This window comes from Propithecus coquereli, unplaced genomic scaffold (assembly GCF_000956105.1).
Source record: "Propithecus coquereli isolate 6110/MARCELLA unplaced genomic scaffold, Pcoq_1.0 Scaffold128, whole genome shotgun sequence".
Taxonomy (NCBI): Eukaryota; Metazoa; Chordata; class Mammalia; order Primates; family Indriidae; genus Propithecus; species Propithecus coquereli.
In genome coordinates this window covers 4,169,704-4,188,165 of record NW_012136969.1, presented here as the reverse complement: position 1 = coordinate 4,188,165, position 18,462 = coordinate 4,169,704, and the positions used below count along the sequence as shown (strand labels likewise).

Sequence of the window (18,462 nt, the reverse complement as noted above, 5' to 3'; positions counted from 1 at the left end):
AACAGACCTACTTTCGAATGCTGGCTTTGCCAACTACCAGCTGTGTGATCTTGGCAGTTTACTTATTCAATCTTTGTCTCTAAGTAATACATACTCTGGCACAGGTTCATGTAGGGATGCATGTGGAATAGCGCCTGGCACACGGCAGAGCTCAGTATGTCCTAGTTATTATTAGAAACCCAGAATGATTTAACTGAACTATGTGCCACAATCTTGTTCTAGTGTATAATCTACGAAATGGGGTAAGGTATGTAAAAAGTTTCTTATAGAGCAGTACTTAGTGTATTGTAAGCCCTCAATAAATATTAGAAGTTTTTGTTGTTGAAAACTACTGCCTTATGGAAGAAAAACACATTAATATTCAGAAAACCTGGTTAATTATTCTGACTGTCAACTCTCTCCCACCACATAGTCCCAAGTCCTCCTACATTTTGTTCTTATATGCAACAGTTCCTCTTTCTCGTGGTGCCTATCTCAGTTGTAATAAATTAATCATTCTGTGCATTGTGTAGTATCTGTCTTCCCAGTAGAGTATACACTGCCTGACAGCAGAGACCACACCTGCCTTGGTCACTGCTAAATCCTGACCACTTAACACGGTGCCTAGTCACTCAGGAAATATTTGTTGGATGAATAAATGAGTGAATGAATGAATGTGTAAATCAGTGACTTGGTAAATATTATTTTTATACTTGTGCCCAGTACTGTGCCTGACACGTAAATAAGGACTAAATAAACATATGTGCAATTGAATAGTCAATAGCATTTATTATAAATTTCTAAAGAAAACTAGTTACTTCCTTATAATAAGTTGCCCATTCTTTAAAGAATGTTATTTAAAGATAACATCAGCGGAAGAAAAAGCTGCCCGTCCAGAGTCTTTTATTATCAGTTTTGCCTTTCAAACCAAAACTACCAGGCACAAAACAGGCACTCAAAATAGCTCATTGAATGGAAAATTCTAATCATGCTTTTGACATTGTCATCATTTCCTTGACTCCCCATTGTTAAGGAACAAACAAAATCATCAGGAAAGAAAAAACATAACAACTCACAAAAACTCAAAATTTTTCTGCATTATATATTTCTTCTCTTTTATTGGTTATACACACATCTCAAACCTTGTTATTTTTCTAAAAAAAGATTTATGTATCTGCATTAAAAAAGGATCAAAAACCAATATTCTTGGAATTGAGATATAAGATAGAATAATTATAGGAGTTATTTTTTCCCATTAAGTATCTTTGGAACCTTGACAGTCTTTTAATCTTTGTCCATGAAAAAGGAACTAACCGTATTTTTAATTTTTCTCCCTCGATCATGTTGAAAGCAAAAAATCTTTTTTTCACTATGCTATCCAACAGCTAAAAACAAAATGTAGTTAATTAGCCTCTTTCATGTGGCTCATCAAAGAGATTAACAGTGTAGTAACATTTTGGAAAGCAAGTGAAGACACACAGTATGAGGATACAGAGAGTCTAAGCTGTCTATTAAAACTCTGACAATAGGCCGGGCACGGCGGCTCACACCTGTAATGCTAACACTCTGGAAGGCCCAGGCAAAAGGACTGCTTGAGCTCAGGAGTTTGAGACCAGCCTGACCAAGAGCAAGACCCCATTTCCACAAAAAAAACAATAGAAAAATAAGCAGGGTGTGGTGGTGCACGTCTACAGTCCCCATACTTGGGAGGCTGAGGCAGGAGGATCACCTGAGCCCTGGAGTTTGAGGTTGCAGTGAGCTATGATGATGCCACTGCACTCTAGCCAGGACACAGAGCAAGACTCTGTCTCAAAAAAACAAAAAAAAAAAAAGAAAAAAACTCTGACAACAAATTAATTTCATCTTTGTGCTCTTCCCCCATTCCTTCCCCTGCCTCCCTTGACCTGCTTAATCACTATCCTGAATCTTTCACTTATCATATCCTTGTTTTTTTCTAAATATAGTATTATCACATATATATGTATTCCTAAAAATATATTGTTTTGAATATGTTAATATTTACACAATGAATTTGCGATGCAAGTAATCATCTGGGACTGAGCTTTTTTCGCTCAATAGCATATTGCTAAGAGTCATCCATATCATTACATCTAGTTCCAGTTCATATATTTTTCATTATATAATATTTCAACCGTATAAATATTCTACAATTTATTTACCCATTCCCTTGCTAAAGAAAATTTGGGTTGTTGCCAATTTTTGTTTTTATGAGCAATACCTCTAAGAACATTCTTGTACATGTCTCCTGCTGTGCTTGTGGAGAAGTTCTTGGGGAATGTTCTTAGGAACAGAATTGTTGGTCTTAAAGTACGTAAATTTTCAACTATATGAAATAATACCAAACTGTTTTCCAAAGTGTTTATATCAATTTTCATTCCAATAAGCAATATATAAATGGTCTTAGTGATCCACGTCTTCTCCAACAATTGGTATTACCAGACTTCTTTGAGTCTGGGACGGGGGTGGGTTTTAAACAATTGAAGTTAGTTCTTATAAGTTTTTGTTGATGTTTTGGTTCTCATGCTGTATTGTATGTTCACATTGTCTTATTATTCAAAAATAAATCAAAAAAAGTAAAAGAAGATCATGCATTAACAGTGATAAAATTATCTCATAAACCAAAGATTATGATTAATCCAATTCTGTATACTTAAGGTCCAGAGGAGGGGTTTCTGAGAGGGGTGGGTAGGCAATCCTAGCCCTGGTAAAGACCTTAAAGAATGCTTCTAAGAAATACTTTGAAGGGAAGGGCAGAAGATCTTGACATAAAATATTCCACAAGTGCACTGTACCCAGCCCATTCCTCTCCTTTTCAGACTTATCTCATCTACTCAGAGATGCAGCCAATCTAAGGGTAATCATATCTAAGAACATCTTTGAGTCCTTTAAAGGAAAGATGGTGAAAACTCACCATGCCCTTGTTGTCAGATCTGATGGCAATATCACTCACGTATGAAATATGGTGACAATCTCTCAGAAACAGTGTAAGAAACTCATCTGAGATTGTGTTTTCTCCTAGGATATGGCATTGGTCTCCCACCCAACTCTCCACTGACCTCCAACATATCCGAGCTAATCAGTCAATACAAGTCACACGGGTTTATGGATGTGCTACATGACAAGTGGTACAAGGTGGTTCCCTGTGGCAAGAGAAGTTTTGCTGTCACTGAGGTATGGAAGTGCTGATAATGTTGACACTTTGTACAGCTTTACCTTAAAGAATATAAGGAAATGCTGATACCTGTGCCCCATACTCCAGACTATTGCATTTATTAATACTAAGACTCTCTATGATACTTGGTACTTTTCACTTCACTTGAAAAGTACTCATTCCTACAGGAATTTGCAGTGAGTTTGTCTTTGATTTAAATGTGATGCTATTTTGATGAGTAAATGTCTAAATTTCTACTTTTCCCCATAACCTATATTCACAAGTGCAGAAGAAATGCTATTCTGAATTATAGCAATAGTGTCTGACATTGACATTAACAGTGTCTGGTTTAATCATTAATTGTTGGTCGTGATGTGTACTTCAAGACATCCTTCAAAATCTAACTAATGCTTTGCTAAATTCCCAGTGTGACTATCTAGGGATAAATTCTTTGTGGGTTTAGAAAAATAGACATACATCAACTAGTACTTCTTAGATTACAGAATCGTAGATTTTTTTTAAAAACTGAGAACAACAAATTCCCTTCCTTAACAGTTGGGAAACTAGTACACAGAGGTACTAAGTGATATGCCCAAGGCACACAAATAGTCAGAATATGCTTCTTCCGATTGCAGTATTCTGCCTTTACAATGTAATTAGAAATAAATCTATAAAATAAGGCAGAAATTGAATAATTAAAATAGGAGACTGAAAGGTATAATCAGAAACATAGGCTCAGATGTTTAAAAAGGGAAGCCAAATGAACTTATACAAGGTCAGCCTAACATTAAAAAAAAAAAAACCTAAAGCCAAAAATAATATCTTCAAATAGATTCTATTTGCTAAGAACTCACAAATTTGTATTTCAACACAGTCCCTTCTTCTGAGCTCCAGACCATATATCTACCTTCCTATTTGACATCTCCACTTGAATAACCTATAGGCGTCTCAAATTTAACTTGTCAAAAGCTGAACTCTTGATCTTCCCTCCTAAATCTGCTTTTCCTCCTGTGCTTCACATCTTGGTAAAGACACCTCTGGCCATCTAGTTACTCATTCCAGAAAATGGCAGGGAGCCTTAATGCCTCCCACATTTCACTTTCTGCATCCATCAGCAAGCCATATCTTTTCCTTCTATAAAACATGCCTGAAATATGTCCATTTATTGTCATCTCCATTGTCATCGCTCCAGTATAAGTCATCATCCCTCACCTGGACCACTACAAAAGTCTCCTAACTAGCCTTTCTGTTTTCACTCCTGCCTTCCTCCAATTTGTTTTCCAGATGGCAGACTATTCTTTTGCTTAGAAGCCTGCAATGGCCCCCTATGTTAATTAGCACAAAATCTGAAATGCTGACATGGCCTACAATGCCCTGTGGGACCTGCCCCAGCCTCATCTCATGCCACTTTCCTCCTGGCTCATTACAGCCCCATCACAGTGGGCATTTTAGATGGAGATACATCAGTGGCTTCCTACCTTGGGGCCCCTGCACATGCTGTTGCCTCCTCTTCCTCAAATACTCTTCCCTCTGACATTTGTTCAGCTAAAGCCTTCACACTATAAACTTCCAACTAATATCTCCCTTCTTCAAAAAGATATCTGCACTCTCGTGTTTAGTGCAGCACTATTCACAATAGCCAACATTTGGAATCAAACTAAGTATCTATCAATGGATGAATGGATAAAGAAATTGTGGTACATATACACAACGGAATATTATATAACTATTAAAAAGAATGAAATCTGGTGGAACTGGAGAACATTATGTTAAGTGAGATGAGCCAAGCACAGAAAGACAAATCTCTCATGTTCTCACATTCATATGTGGGAGCTAAATATTAAAAACAATTGATCTCATGGAGACAGAGAATAGAATGCTGGTTACCAGCAGCTGAGAAGGACAGTGGGAAGGAGAAGATAAAGTGGGGATGGTTAATGGGTGCAAAAATGTAGTTAGATAGTTAGGTAGAATGAACAACATTTGATAGCACAACAAAGTAACTATAGTAAATAATAAGTTAGAGAGCATACTTTAAAATAACTGAAAGAGTGGAATTGGAATGTTCCTAAAACAAAGAAATGATAAATGCCTGAGGTGACAGATACCCCAATTACCCTGATTTGATTAATTCACATGGTATGTCTCTATCAAAACATCACATGTACCCTATAAGTACATACAACTATTCCGTACCCATAATAATTAAGAATAAAAATTGTTTAAAATAAAATAAAGTAACAAAAATAAAATCCCCCTTCTTCAAACCCTTATAATCCTTGACCAATAGGAATCATATCTCCTTTTATAATGTCAGATTATGTCTCACATTATTTCATAGCACTTGTCATAATTTATAAACTTCACTATTTTTAAACACACATTTAATCAGATTATTATTTTTTAGTGTATCTCTTCTTCATTATATAGTAAGAGCTCTGGGGGAGTGGGCAAACACTTTGTTTACAATTGTGTTCTCATGTTCTCAATGCCTCATGTATAGTATGCCCTCGATAACTAATTGTGGAATAAATGAATCAGAGAAACTGAACTACATACCTGACAAGAAGTCAGGGAGCAGAAGGTAAAAACATAAATCAGAAGTGACATTAGTAGTGTATTGGGATGAATTTCGTGTCTACCAAGAACTTCAGAATGTGACCTTATTTGGAAACAGGATCTTTGAAAAGGTAGTTAATTAAGTAAAGATGAGGCCACGCTGTATTTGGATGGGCCCTAAGTCCCATGACCAGTGTTCTTATAAGGAAGCCATATGAAGAGAAGGGAAGAAGGCCCTGTGATTGGACTAAGTAGCTACAAGCCAAGGAATGCTAAGGAATGCCAGAAACTATCAGAAACTAGGAGAGAAGCATAAAATAGATTCTCCCTCAGAGCCTCCAGAGGGAGCCAACCCTGATGACACTTTGATTTCAGACTTTTGACCTCCTAAACTGTTAGAAAATCAATTTATGTTGTTCTAAGCCATCTAGTTTATAGTAATTTGTTACAGCATCCCTAGAAACTAATACAGACAGATGACGATGATGAATATAGATAATAGATAGACAGATAGATAAACAGGTAAAACAAGAGCAAATAACTCCAACTAGAAGCTGAGGCAAGCTGGTCAATGCTGTTGGCAATTAAGTGTATCTCTGATCTTCCTGGAAGCCATGACAAAAAGGATTGTAAGATGAGTTGGAAAGTTTTTTAATCAGAAAAGAAGTGGAAGCGAACCTATCTTTGATTCTGAATTCTAAAATAATTCTTTCTTTTTGGAAAAATGACACTGAATCACAGAGTTGACAATATTTACAAAACGCAAAAATATTGCTTCTCTAATACTTATATTGATGCTTCATAGAAGTTGAGGGCATGATGTTAGATGTGACTCAATGAAAGCCTTTTGAGGGGCAGTAAACATGCAATGCATAGCCTCTGTTTCTTTATGACCTACTCAAACTGTTTCTGAAAACTTAGGCCACCTGAAAAAATGGACTTGCTCATCCAACAATATTTATTGAGCACCCACTATGTGCTACACATTGTTCTGGATCTGTTTGATATACTATTGAAAAAGAGACAAAAATCCCTACCTTGCAGGAGTTTGCATTCTAGCAGCAGGAGACAAATACACAGTGGACATAACACATAAGTAAATTATTAATAGTATGTTACAAGGTGAGAAGCAGAATAGCGGTGGTGACAGCAGTCGTGGAAGAACTCATTGAGCAGATGATCATTGATCAAAGATTTGAGGGAAGCAGAGAGGAAAATGGGGACTTAGGGAACTAGTGGTTGGGAAATTCTGGATGTAGTCAGCTGGAGGCATTGGATAAGAGGGTGATATCAGGATCAAGTGGTACTTGTTAGGACAACCTTGGGCCCACATCTCAGGTCAGCTGAATTTGAAAGGGAGAGAGAAGTAGGAATGAGGAGAATGGAGGAGAGGTGTGTCCTTAATTGGAACTCCAGAGACAGAAATAAAAGAGGGTACTGGTAACATCTATATGTGTGTAGAGATAGGAGGGCCATCCCTATCCTCAGTGAATATTATGAATACACATAGAGTTATTCTTTCTTGGGGATGGCAGTCTGTACTATGGCATATCCTGGTCTATGCAGTAACACACTGTTCTATAACGTTGCTCACCTGTGTGCATTTAAGCAGCAATGCATATCATGGTGCACTGACATATTTGTCTTGACCAAACCCAAGACAGAATTTCAGGATCATCAGAACCTAAAGATAGAACATAATTAAGTGGAAGCAAGCATCAGCTCATTGGCTGAGCTTGACCTCCTGAGCAGAGGTCCTTTGCCTGCTGCATTTCCCATGGCTCAATACTCTGAGTCTCCACCTGCTTTTTTTTTTTAACTTTCTCCCAGAAAAGGTGAGAAGAAGAGAGCAGGCTCATAGTGCTTTGCTTGCCATTCCTTTTGCCTCAAATGCCATACACTGCGGGGCTGTGTTAGTGTATGCGGAGAAACCAGGATTGGCTTTGAAATCAGACAAGCCATCTCGGAAGCCTCCCTCTACCACCAACTTACCTTTGGCAAGTCATTTAATCCAGCTCAGCCTCAGTTTCTTCATCTCTTCAGTGGCTCCTGTGAGGAGTAAGTAAATCAGCGGTTTAATAAACATGGCCCTCCTCCTCCCCTTCTGCCCAGGGGAGGGGTGCGGGGCACTGAGCAACAGATGCAGGCATGCTCTGGATGGCTCCTCTCCCACAGGTGCTCTTGGCCCTTTAGGAAGACGTTCCTTGGTTTATTTCTGACCTTACTCTCCATTTTGCCAATTACAGTCTCAGTCTGTGTCTATCGCCACAGAGGAATTAAACACTTTCTTTCACTCTGAAAAAATATTCTAGTCTGGATAATGAATTATATGATCACTGAGTAATAAAACATGAAAGATGCTTTTTTTCCCCACATTTCTGGCAGTTGGACATTAATACTTGGCCCTGCGTGAGAACCTTGACCTATTCACCTTCCATCTCTTTGCAACCCCAGAGCTGTTGAGCTGCAGTTTTCCTGGAAGATAAACTCTTAAAAAAAATTCCAGTGCTTTATCTGCTCCCCAGAGTCACCTAGGAAATTGCAGGTCCAATTCTGCAGACCAGAACTGGCAATTTTGGAAGAGAAATTTTAAATCGACTTCAGATGTTTCCCCACAATCCCCCCAGTGCACCTGTGCCTCTGCCCACAGTGGACTCATTGTCAAACGATTCCACTGGGGAAAACGTATGGCAGGGTGTAAATTTCCTTCATTTTCCTTTGACTCAGCAACAACACACAAAAAAAAATGTAATATTTTTTTCAGGTCCCTGGGTGAATTTAAGAGCTCCAGGGCAACAGTTTTAAAAAATCTGTTATTCACAAACCAGGAAAGCAAGGCAGCAGACCACAGTTTAGCAAGCTCCAAAATTCTTCAAGGAATTATTAAGATTTATGGTGATACCTCATTTGGCGAATCTCCTTTAAATAATGATTTGAATAATGTACCTTTTAACCAAATGGGACTAGTCAAGAAGGAAAAGGAAACAGTGACCTTGGCAGGGAACAGATAGCACACTCCAATGGTCAGAGGAGAATTTCAAAGAAATTATTTGCAAAAGTATGGTTTAAGGAAACCAACAGAGATAGTACAGCCTCCGAGGGAAGGTAAGGTGAGGGTGCCATTACTGCATCTAGGCTCAAAGGAAAAAATGAAGAGAGCCATTTCCCAAACCCAGGGGGCATGGAAGAGGACTTTCTAAGAGCCATGGCCATTTGGTTAGTGGTACAGCCATCCCACAGTGACCCGGACAGAAGAGAGCCAGGGAGTAAGAGTCCCACCTCAAGTTCCTCCCATCCTCACATCTTCCACCACTGCCTTAGGTCAGGGGGCGCCTGTCGACGTGGTCCAGAGAAGTCAGCTTCCCAGGGCACAAACCAGGATGAAGAAAGATGGAGAGTGGATCTGGAAGGGCAAAAGAATGTCTAGCACTGCCCCTGTGGCAGATGAAAAGGGGCTGGGCCAGCTAGAGGACAGCATCTGCAGTCTGACCATCTGAGGACGAGAGCACTCTGCACCTCCAGACAGGGGTCCAGGCTGGAGGGAGACAGATGATGCCTTGCCCCGGTCAGGAAGGAGAGAGAAGTCAGCCAAGTCCACTGGAATGACCCTGGTCTTGGGAGTCAGCCCACCCTGGCTCTACCATGAGGAGACAGTTCCATGTCCTTAAGAAAATTATAATATTTAGCCTCTCTGAGCCTCAGTTTACTGCATATCTTACTGCGTCGTTACAAGGTTTTCTGACTGAATCCAAGAGTCTCCTCCTGTGGTTGTTAAGTACTTAGGGAAACCAATATATGCTAAGCAAGAGACGAGCATTGGAGTGAAAGGAGCTCTATCCCTGGAATCCAGAGGCCTCAATTGCATGGGGCGGGAAAAAGGAGAAACATATTTCGAAACAATCTGAAAGTAAATCATTAAACTTTTCAGTGATTTTATTATCAAGGAAAGTGCACAACAGGAAATGTTACCCCATTCTTGGACTTACCCCATCCCTCACCTCACCCCATTCCTGACAGCCAGCACCAACGTGACCTTTAGTCCATTCCTGATCCCTCCTATCCTCGGCCGCCCCCCCACCTTACCCTTCACCCCCTAAGGGATGGGGGCCCACTAAGAGATGGAGTGAAGGTGCCTGTTCAGTTCATTATGAGGTCATTTTAAAAGCAGATGTTTAAATGGTTTGTTTTTTGGGGGCACTGTATAGGGGCAAAAGTAAAAATAACCATGGTATCAAAACATTCACATCAAAAAGGCACATCAAAATTTCATGAACACAAATAACCTCTCTGAGTTTTCTCCTCTGCATAATGGAGGCTCAGTATAAAGAATAGAGGTGGGCGGGGCGCGGTGGCTGACGCTTGTAATCCTAGCTCTCTGGGAGGCCGAGGCAGGCGGATTGTTTGAGCTCAGGAGATCGAAACCAGCCTGAGCAAGAGCGAGACCCCGTCTCTACTAAAAATTAGAAAGAAATTAATTGGACAACTAAAAATATACAGAAAAAATTAGCCAGGCATGGTGGCGCATGCCTGTAGTCCCAGCTACTCGGGAGGCTGAGGCAGGAGGATCACTTGAGCCCAGGAGTTTGAGGTTGCTGTGAGCTAGGATGATGCCACAGCACTCTAGCCTGGGCAACACAGTGAGACTCTGTCAAAAAAAAAAAAAAAAGAATAGAGGTAATGTACATAAACGTGCCTGACACATAGTAGGTGCTGAATGAATGGTAGCAATCATACTTGAACTGACTCTGCCAAAACCAATTGCATGACCTTTGAAAAATCACTTCACTTCTTTAAACTTGTTTCCTTGCCTTAAAATAAAGGGCCATGTACCATGGCCAGCAAAGCTGTGATTTTCAAGTAGGTGTGTTTAGAGTCGAGTCCTGGCACACCCAGCTGAAGATATGGATCCTGGGACACAGCGGACAGTGACCCAACTGGCCTCCAGCCTGGGCTGTCCATCCCCCAGCCGTGATTCCCAAGGACCACCAGAATGTGCAGCTGATATGTTGATGTGTGTTCACCTATTAATATTTATTTAATGAGGAAAACAGAGGTCATGCATAGCAAATCCATTCTTCCCCATTAATTTTGGGGGGGAGAAATGAAAGGATTAGTCGCCTATATATTGAAAGCCAAAGGGATCACACAAGTCACATCAAGAAGTTTCAATTCTGGTCAGTTTTCTGCCTAGTTTATCTTTAATTCATATTAAAAACCCAAAGGGAATGGTTAGGGCAGTGGGGCAGGGCTGAGTTTTAATGCAGTTTTAATGCAGTCTATTCTGCTCTTGACAATGAGGCCACATCTCAACACCCTACTGCCCCTCTCTCATTCCTACCCCTTCCCTTTTCAATTTAAAATGTCACTGTCTGCTATTCAACCTGAGGTAAGTTATGGTGAGGCAAGGAGAGTTAATGACTGTGGATTGCTTTAAATTGAAAACTCATGTATGTCAGGAGCCACCTTGACAGCTGAGTGCTTCCTTTGGAATAGCCTAAGTAATTAAGTTTAATATTTAAGCCAAGCATAAGGTCAGATGGAACCCATCCAGGTAGCACTTTCTGAAAACCTGAAGAAGCACAAAGCTGTACGTATGTCCTTTTTATGACATGAAGTAGGATGGGGCATGAAGAACGGGGAGACAATCTCAGAAAGGCCTCACCTTCCTCTACCCTGCCACCAAAACAAATTCACTCATTCATTCATTCATTCATTCATCCATCCATCCATCAGCAAACGTGTACTGAATTCCCATGTGCCAGGCCCATGCCAGATGCAGCCCATGCAGAGATAAATACAGAGCTCACAGGTAGGGAGAGACAGACTCGTCAACAAACCCCCTGTTCCACACTGCCACAGGGGCAGCAAGAGAAGATACAAGGTAGAGCAGTAACACAAACAAGGCCCTGATTCATTCATGGAAGAACTAGAAGGAACCGGAGCAGACTTCCTAGGAGGGGTAACCCCCATGGGGGTGAAACCTCCAGGTAACGCGTGAGCAAGACACTGAAATATGAAATTATAAGTGATACAATTTGGCCCTGCCCTCCAAAGACACTGCACACGATCATGCTGAATGGACAGAATTTGATGCCCTATTTATATGCACCTATTACGAGTACTCCCTCCTCCAGGGGTTCTAAAATTACAGGTGGCCGCTTTCCTTAGCAGCCACAGCTAGACTCACAAGTAAATCACAAGCTTTTAACTTTTCCTGCGCTCAGTCTTGTAGCTTCTGTATTACTTTGAGGTCAAAAATTTCAGCTCTGGAAGTGACATACCAGGGTTCAACTCCCAGCTCCACCGCTGTGTGCCTATGCCAGCCAGGCAACTTCTAAAACTTCAGATCTTCCCCAAAACTGGGGATAATAACAGGGCCTGCTTGAAAGCGTGAAATATATTTAATACAATAGTTTGTGGAAAATAACAAATGCTCCCTCCTCCTTCCCTGAGTATAGAACTATGCACACACAAGAAAAAATATTTGGTGAATAATAAGCACATACAAGAAATTACAGGTGGTGCACCAACTGATCTTAGACGCATCTCCAAAAAAGCAGGAGCATCTTATCATTACAAGCATCTTATAAAGCCAACTTAAAAACATTCTTTTATTTAATGCTTACATATGTTACAGAACTGAAGACTTTTTTATTGGAGAACTTGAGAACTGCATGATTCTGGAATTTTCTACTTTGCAAAGTGCTGGGTTAACTAGCTTTTATAATATTGCATTTTTTTCTTTGTTCCAACTCAACATCTAGATATGAGTGGGAAAACATTAAGAGAATTTATTACAAACCATCAGATTGCACCTAAAACAGATCTTTACAGAAACAGCAATAACTATCATTTTTAGCACATCAACTGCCACACTAGAAAAAAAAAAAAATTCCCTAGGGCCACAGTGTTTTATTACGAAAATAGAATAAAAACTTTGACAAAATCATCCTTTCTAATTTAACAAAAAATTTGTTATTTTTCATTGTTTTCTGTGCATGAGTTATGTGCAACACACAAGGCACTAGAATCAGTTTTTACACTGCATGCCAATTGAGTTGTATGTGACTCATGACATATTTATTGAATTTGTTTCAGAGAACTGAGTCTTCATATGCTTCACAAAACCCCAGGCTCAAAACTAGTGTGAATTAAATACAATTCACATGGCAGTTAAGGTGTTAAATGTGGTTGATGGTATTTCAAAGTCAGGCTGCTGCTTGGGCAGGCCTGGGACCTACAATTCTGCAGTTTTGTTTTCTGTCACCCCACATCATCACAAAGTTATGCTTTTCTGTTGCTCTCTGGCTGCTATAAATGACAGAAGCTTGAATTCCGATACAGGGAAAACTAATGCCAGCAAGTGTCACCTTCATCCTTGCTAATGACCAAGTAAACAGAACTCATGGGATAAGGGACTCCTCTTTTATATACCAGAGACACCTGGGCATAAATTACACCCAAGACCACATAATGTTACTAGTTCTTGCCTTTCCCCTGGTTAAATTCAAGGAACTCATGAATATTTATGAAACACTACTTACTATGAAACTGAAAGGTGCGATCAGTGCTCAAACTGATGAGAACTATAATAAACAGTCTTCCTTCCATTTCTTTAGACTTCCATGCACTGACATCTGTGGGGGATCACATGAAATGGGACTCCTCCCTCATCTCTGTTCCCTGTGCAAAGAGTAGTTGCCTCCAGACCGAAGGTTCTGGCTTCAGAAAACAGAGAAAGCACGGAAACATGGGAGGATTGCCATCTAGTGGCTCTCATGTGCGGTGTGACAAAGCACTGGGAAAGCACTCATTTTTTTGTTCCTCACACACGGCATACACCACTCTAAAACTGTGAGAAACTGCCCCAGCATTTCCTCCAGTGCATCTGAAGACAGTTCTTCCCCATGAAGCTGTGGGAGTTCGTAGAATTCCAGGACATGTTGGATGAGAAGACAGCATCACGGGGGAAGAACATTGGAGCCCTTACAGGGGAGCCCCTCTCCTCACACAGCTCTGGAGGCTTCCAGCAACTTGGGCGCTCAGGGCTGGCCAGCCAGGGAAGCCAGCGCGTGCACGTTTGGAGCGTCTCTTTGGCCCCGTCTCTCTATCCTTCCATCCAATAAGACTTCAGGCCCAGGCCGGGCGCAGTGGTTCACGCCTGTAATCCTAGCTCTCTGGGAGGCCGAGGCAGGCGGATCGTTTGAGCTCAGGAGTTCAAAACCAGCCTGAGCAAGAGCGAGACCCCGTCTCTACTAAAACTAGAAAGAAATTAATTGGACAACTAAAAATACAAGGAAAAAAATTAGCTGGGCATGGTGGTGCATGCCGGTAGTCCCAGCTACTCGGGAGGCTGAGGCAGGAGGATCACTTGAGCCCAGGAGTTTGAGGTTGCTGTGAGCTAGGATGATGCCACAGCACTCTAGCCTGGGCAACACAGTGAGACTCTGTCTCAAAAAAAAAAAAAATACTTCAGGCCTAGTGTTAGGGGTTGAATTGTGTCCCCCCAAAAAGATGTTGAGGTCCTGATGCCTAACCCCCAGCACCTCAGAATGTGGTCTGGTTTGGAAATAGGGTCATTGCAGATGTGATTGGTTAGGTTGAGATGCAGTCACACTGTAGTAGGGTGAGCCCTGAATCCATTCTGACTGGCGTCCTTGTAAGAAGACTGCCAGCCAAGTGCAGTGGCTCACACCTGTACTCCCAACTACTTGAGAGGCTACGGCAGGAGTCCTAACAGTAACTATCATCTTTACTGGAGGATGCTTGAGCCCAGGAGTTTGAGTCCAGCCTGGGTAACATAGCAAGATCCCATCGAGAAAAAAAAAAAGAAGATAAGCATGCGCAGTTGTCATCATTTCCTAGCTGCTCTCCCAGCTGCGGGTGACCTGCCTTGTTCAATCTACCCTGCACAGTGCCAGATTAATCTCTCCAGAATCTGATTCTGATTAGGTCATTCTTCTGATTGAAACCTGTGCTTTCCCTACCAAATAGAAACCAAATTTTTTAGCCAAACATTCAAAAGCCTCCTTGATCTGGTTCCTTCCAGCTCATCTTCTGCTCCTTTGCTCAAGTACTTCAGCCACAATCAACAACTCGCTGATACCCACACCTCCCCTCGTCCCACATCTGTGGTTGTGGAACTTGCTCCCTGTGCTGCCCTCAGGATCAAACACTTCCTGCACAAAAAGAAAAAATATATATCTTTCTCTATTTGTTCCCAGCAAGAAGTAATTTCTCAATTCTCTGAGTTCTTTAGCTCTTTGCCCTTACTGCTCTGAGGACATCTTTTGTTTTCCATCCTGTGTTATTATTAATTATAACTCTCGAATGCCTCAATTCACTCAGCAGTCATAAGTTTTCTGAGGAGGGACCATCTCCGAATGCCCTCAATGCTTGACATGTTGAAACATGCCTGAATAAATGATGCCCTGTAAGGAATAATTGAGTAAATGTTGCCCTTTCTTCAGTGTCTGGAGAATGGTCAGACTATCTTTCCACTTAATCTAATACCACGCACTTCCTTGACCTTCCTGCTTCCGTGGCACTGGCCTTCTTTAAGTTCCTCCTCCTACTTGTTTTGTTCCTCCTGCCCCAGTGCCTTTGCACAGAGAGTTCCTGGAACACTCATCCCTTCCCAGAACATCTAACTGACTTCTTTTACTCCTTCAGATTGCAGATCAATCATCACTTCCCCAGTAAATGTTTCCTCTTATACAAACTCTCCGGGCACCATATACCTCTCAGCTGTAACACTCAAGGGAGGTGTTCCTTTATATCTATGAACATGATACTTTGGTTAATGTCTATCTTCCCTACAAGACTATAAGCTCCATGAGAACAGGGACAGCAGGAAAAGTATCCACTTTAGGTCACTGTTATATCCCTCTCACATAGTACATGCTTGATAAATATTCATTGAGAAAACAAATGAATAGTTGAGAATATCTGCATGTGTAAAGATGTGAACAGTCTATTGGAATTTTTCAGACAAGCCTACAGTAGGCAATAATTATAATCTCTACCATTTTTGTACTTACTATGTGCTAGGCATTGAGCCTAGTTCTTCATTTAATCCTGAAAATGAGGCTATAAGTCAGCAATCATTGTCCTTGTTTTACAGATGAGTGAAGAGTAACTCAGACAAGTAATTCTGCCCAAGGCCACATATTTTTAAACAGCAAAACTTTAATTTGAAACCACACACTCCAAAATTCACATTAAATGTCATCCCAGTACAACAAAAGAAAACTAAGTACATTATTCCTCATCCTTTTGAATATACACGATAAACATAAAAGACTGACCAGATAGAGTTGCATCCTTAAAGCCATACTGCTTATAAACTGTAGGTTTCTCAGTGGCAAAACTGTATTTCTCAAGGAACTGTTCCTTACTCACCATGGAAAACCCCATCACCTGCCATAGAGCCTGGCACACAGGAGGTGCTCAATATATTAACATATTTGCCAAATGGATTTAAACTTGAAATAATGTTTGTCACATCCAAAAAAGATAAAACACATATAGCCAGAGTCAAATTTCTGCCTCAGATAAAGCAAAGAAAGATGTAGAAAAGGGAAAAGAAAGGAAGGTACAAAACATATTGAGCACCTACTGTGTGCTGGTGCTATTTTAGATGCTTTTTTAATATTTTTCATTTTAAGTATTACCTCATGTATATCTACAATAACGTTATAACACCATTATATTTGTTCTTATTTCATCATATTATAGGAATACAACGTTTTAGTTATGTCAATTACTTTCTTACAGTTTGAGTCAAAGTTATAAGACACCATTATATTATTCCTGCTTTGCGGTGGAGAAAACTAATGCTCAGAAGTGGGCTAAACTCAGGGCTATGTGGGTCCACAGTCTATACTGTGGCTAACGTCAATACAGTTAGATGTTAAATACGGTAACGGCAACACTACAGAAAGGTGAGAGCTTCCAGACAAAGGTCGAGGACCCCAGTGCAGCTCCTGGAATAGCTGCGTCACCTTGTTCAGGAACGCGGTCTTCTGACGGGCTTCGAAGATGAAGCTTCATATGAGCCTCAGGTTTCATCGCTTCCGTTTCTGTCAGTTTTACTTTCCCATGTCAGTTATTTTTTGCACGTGACCATCTCCTCGTTCATCTGAAAACCTTTGAAGAAAGAAGAAATGACTTGCTGAAATAGAAGCGCCATCAGGCTCCCAGTTTCTTCCAAAACAATCGGTCAACACTTTTAATTTACTTACCGCAGTGAACGTCCCACAGTCCACATCAATCCACAGTGATAAACAGAAAAAGTAAAAAATAGCATTTCCCGCGAAAATGACTAAGAATAATGGCCAGAGAAAATCGAAACAGTGGCATTGAGTCCTATAATAATGCCGAACTGCAAAGTTTGTGAAATGTAGAACAATAGGAACTCAACTTCACATTCCCTCCAGATCCAGCGTAACGTTACATCCTCCACAATGCAGGAGTAGACGATTCTGCTTGCATCCTTGAATTATTTCAACGAAATGGTACCATCTTCCTGATATTGTCTGTTCAACCATTCAATTAATTAGCTCTTGTGACAAGATTTCTCCTCTTATGTAACATTTCTATGTACATTCCCTCATCTGACTCTCACAATAACCACATGCAGTAGATAAATTGTCACTATTTTAGAGATGAGGAACACTGAGGCTTCTCTAAGGGCTCACAGGTAATAAGGGAAGAGCTGAGACTGGAACCAGGTCTATTTTACTCTTGTGCTTTCTCCACTACCCCTCGCTGCCTCCTAATAACACAGTCACATAGAGGAATGCAGCTTACTAGGAGTTTCCACGCTGGTGACTCCTTTCTAAATAATGACCATCAAGGAATTACTCAGGAGAAGGTCGGTGAGGAATCCATACAAATACCTGGTGGGCCACTGATGTCAGTTGCTACTTTTCTCAAACCTGCAATGGAAAGTCTGCCGTCAGTCCATCAGTCCTCAAAGATCTGTGAACTGAGGGGGCCAAAGTTAATGCTGGTAAGGTACTTAGAGCGGCGTGTGGCATACTGTCACTGATATACAAGGAGTGTTTGTTAAATGGACATGCATACACTTAAGTGTCCAGGATGGGGAGGTAGTCTTTCTTTAAGACTTCATCTCTACTAGCAGGGTAAATAATAATAAAATTAGTAACAGCAATAATGATAATGATGTAACATATTGGCTAACATTAGTGTTAGTCCTCATAAAATTGTACAAAATATGTATTATTAGCCCTGTTTTTCAGATGGGAAAACTGACATCAAGCATCTTGTCCAAAGTCTTACTGCTACTAAGTGGACAGTTAAGATTTGATGCTGGGTTGCCCTATTCTAAATTCTTTTCACCCCATCATGCTTCTTTCAAATCTAATTAATTCAATCACTTGGGATAATAATTCGATCATTAAATATTTTACCCTACAAACCTTTCCTTTTCCCTTTAACTGTCAAAATCTGTACTGTCCAGTATGATAGTCACATATAGCTACTGAACACTCAAAATGCTGAGTCCTATTTGAGATGTGCTATAAGTATAAAACACACACTTAGTACAAAAAAAAGTAGAATAACTCATTAATAAATTCTAATGTTTACTACATGTTGAAATGATAACACTGGGTATATTTGGTTAAATTAAATATGTGATTAAAATTAATTTGATTTTTTGCTTTTTTAATGTTGGTACTAAAACATTTTAAATCACATATATAATGGCTTTTTTTTTTTTTTTTTTT

General features: G+C 40.3%; 1 protein-coding gene across 2 annotated transcripts in view; it reads left to right on the top strand.

Moving 5' to 3' along the window:
• Positions 1 to 18,462, top strand: part of GRIN3A (glutamate receptor, ionotropic, N-methyl-D-aspartate 3A) — a 179,926-nt gene that overhangs the window by 137,832 nt on the left and 23,632 nt on the right. For both annotated transcript variants that reach the window (XR_001137207.1, XM_012638287.1), the window contains exon 6: positions 3,020 to 3,171. Coding sequence is in view for 1 of the 2 variants with exons in the window: in XM_012638287.1 (XP_012493741.1) it covers positions 3,020 to 3,171 (152 nt within the window). In the remaining variant the exon portion in view is untranslated. The remainder of the gene's footprint in view (positions 1 to 3,019; positions 3,172 to 18,462) is intronic.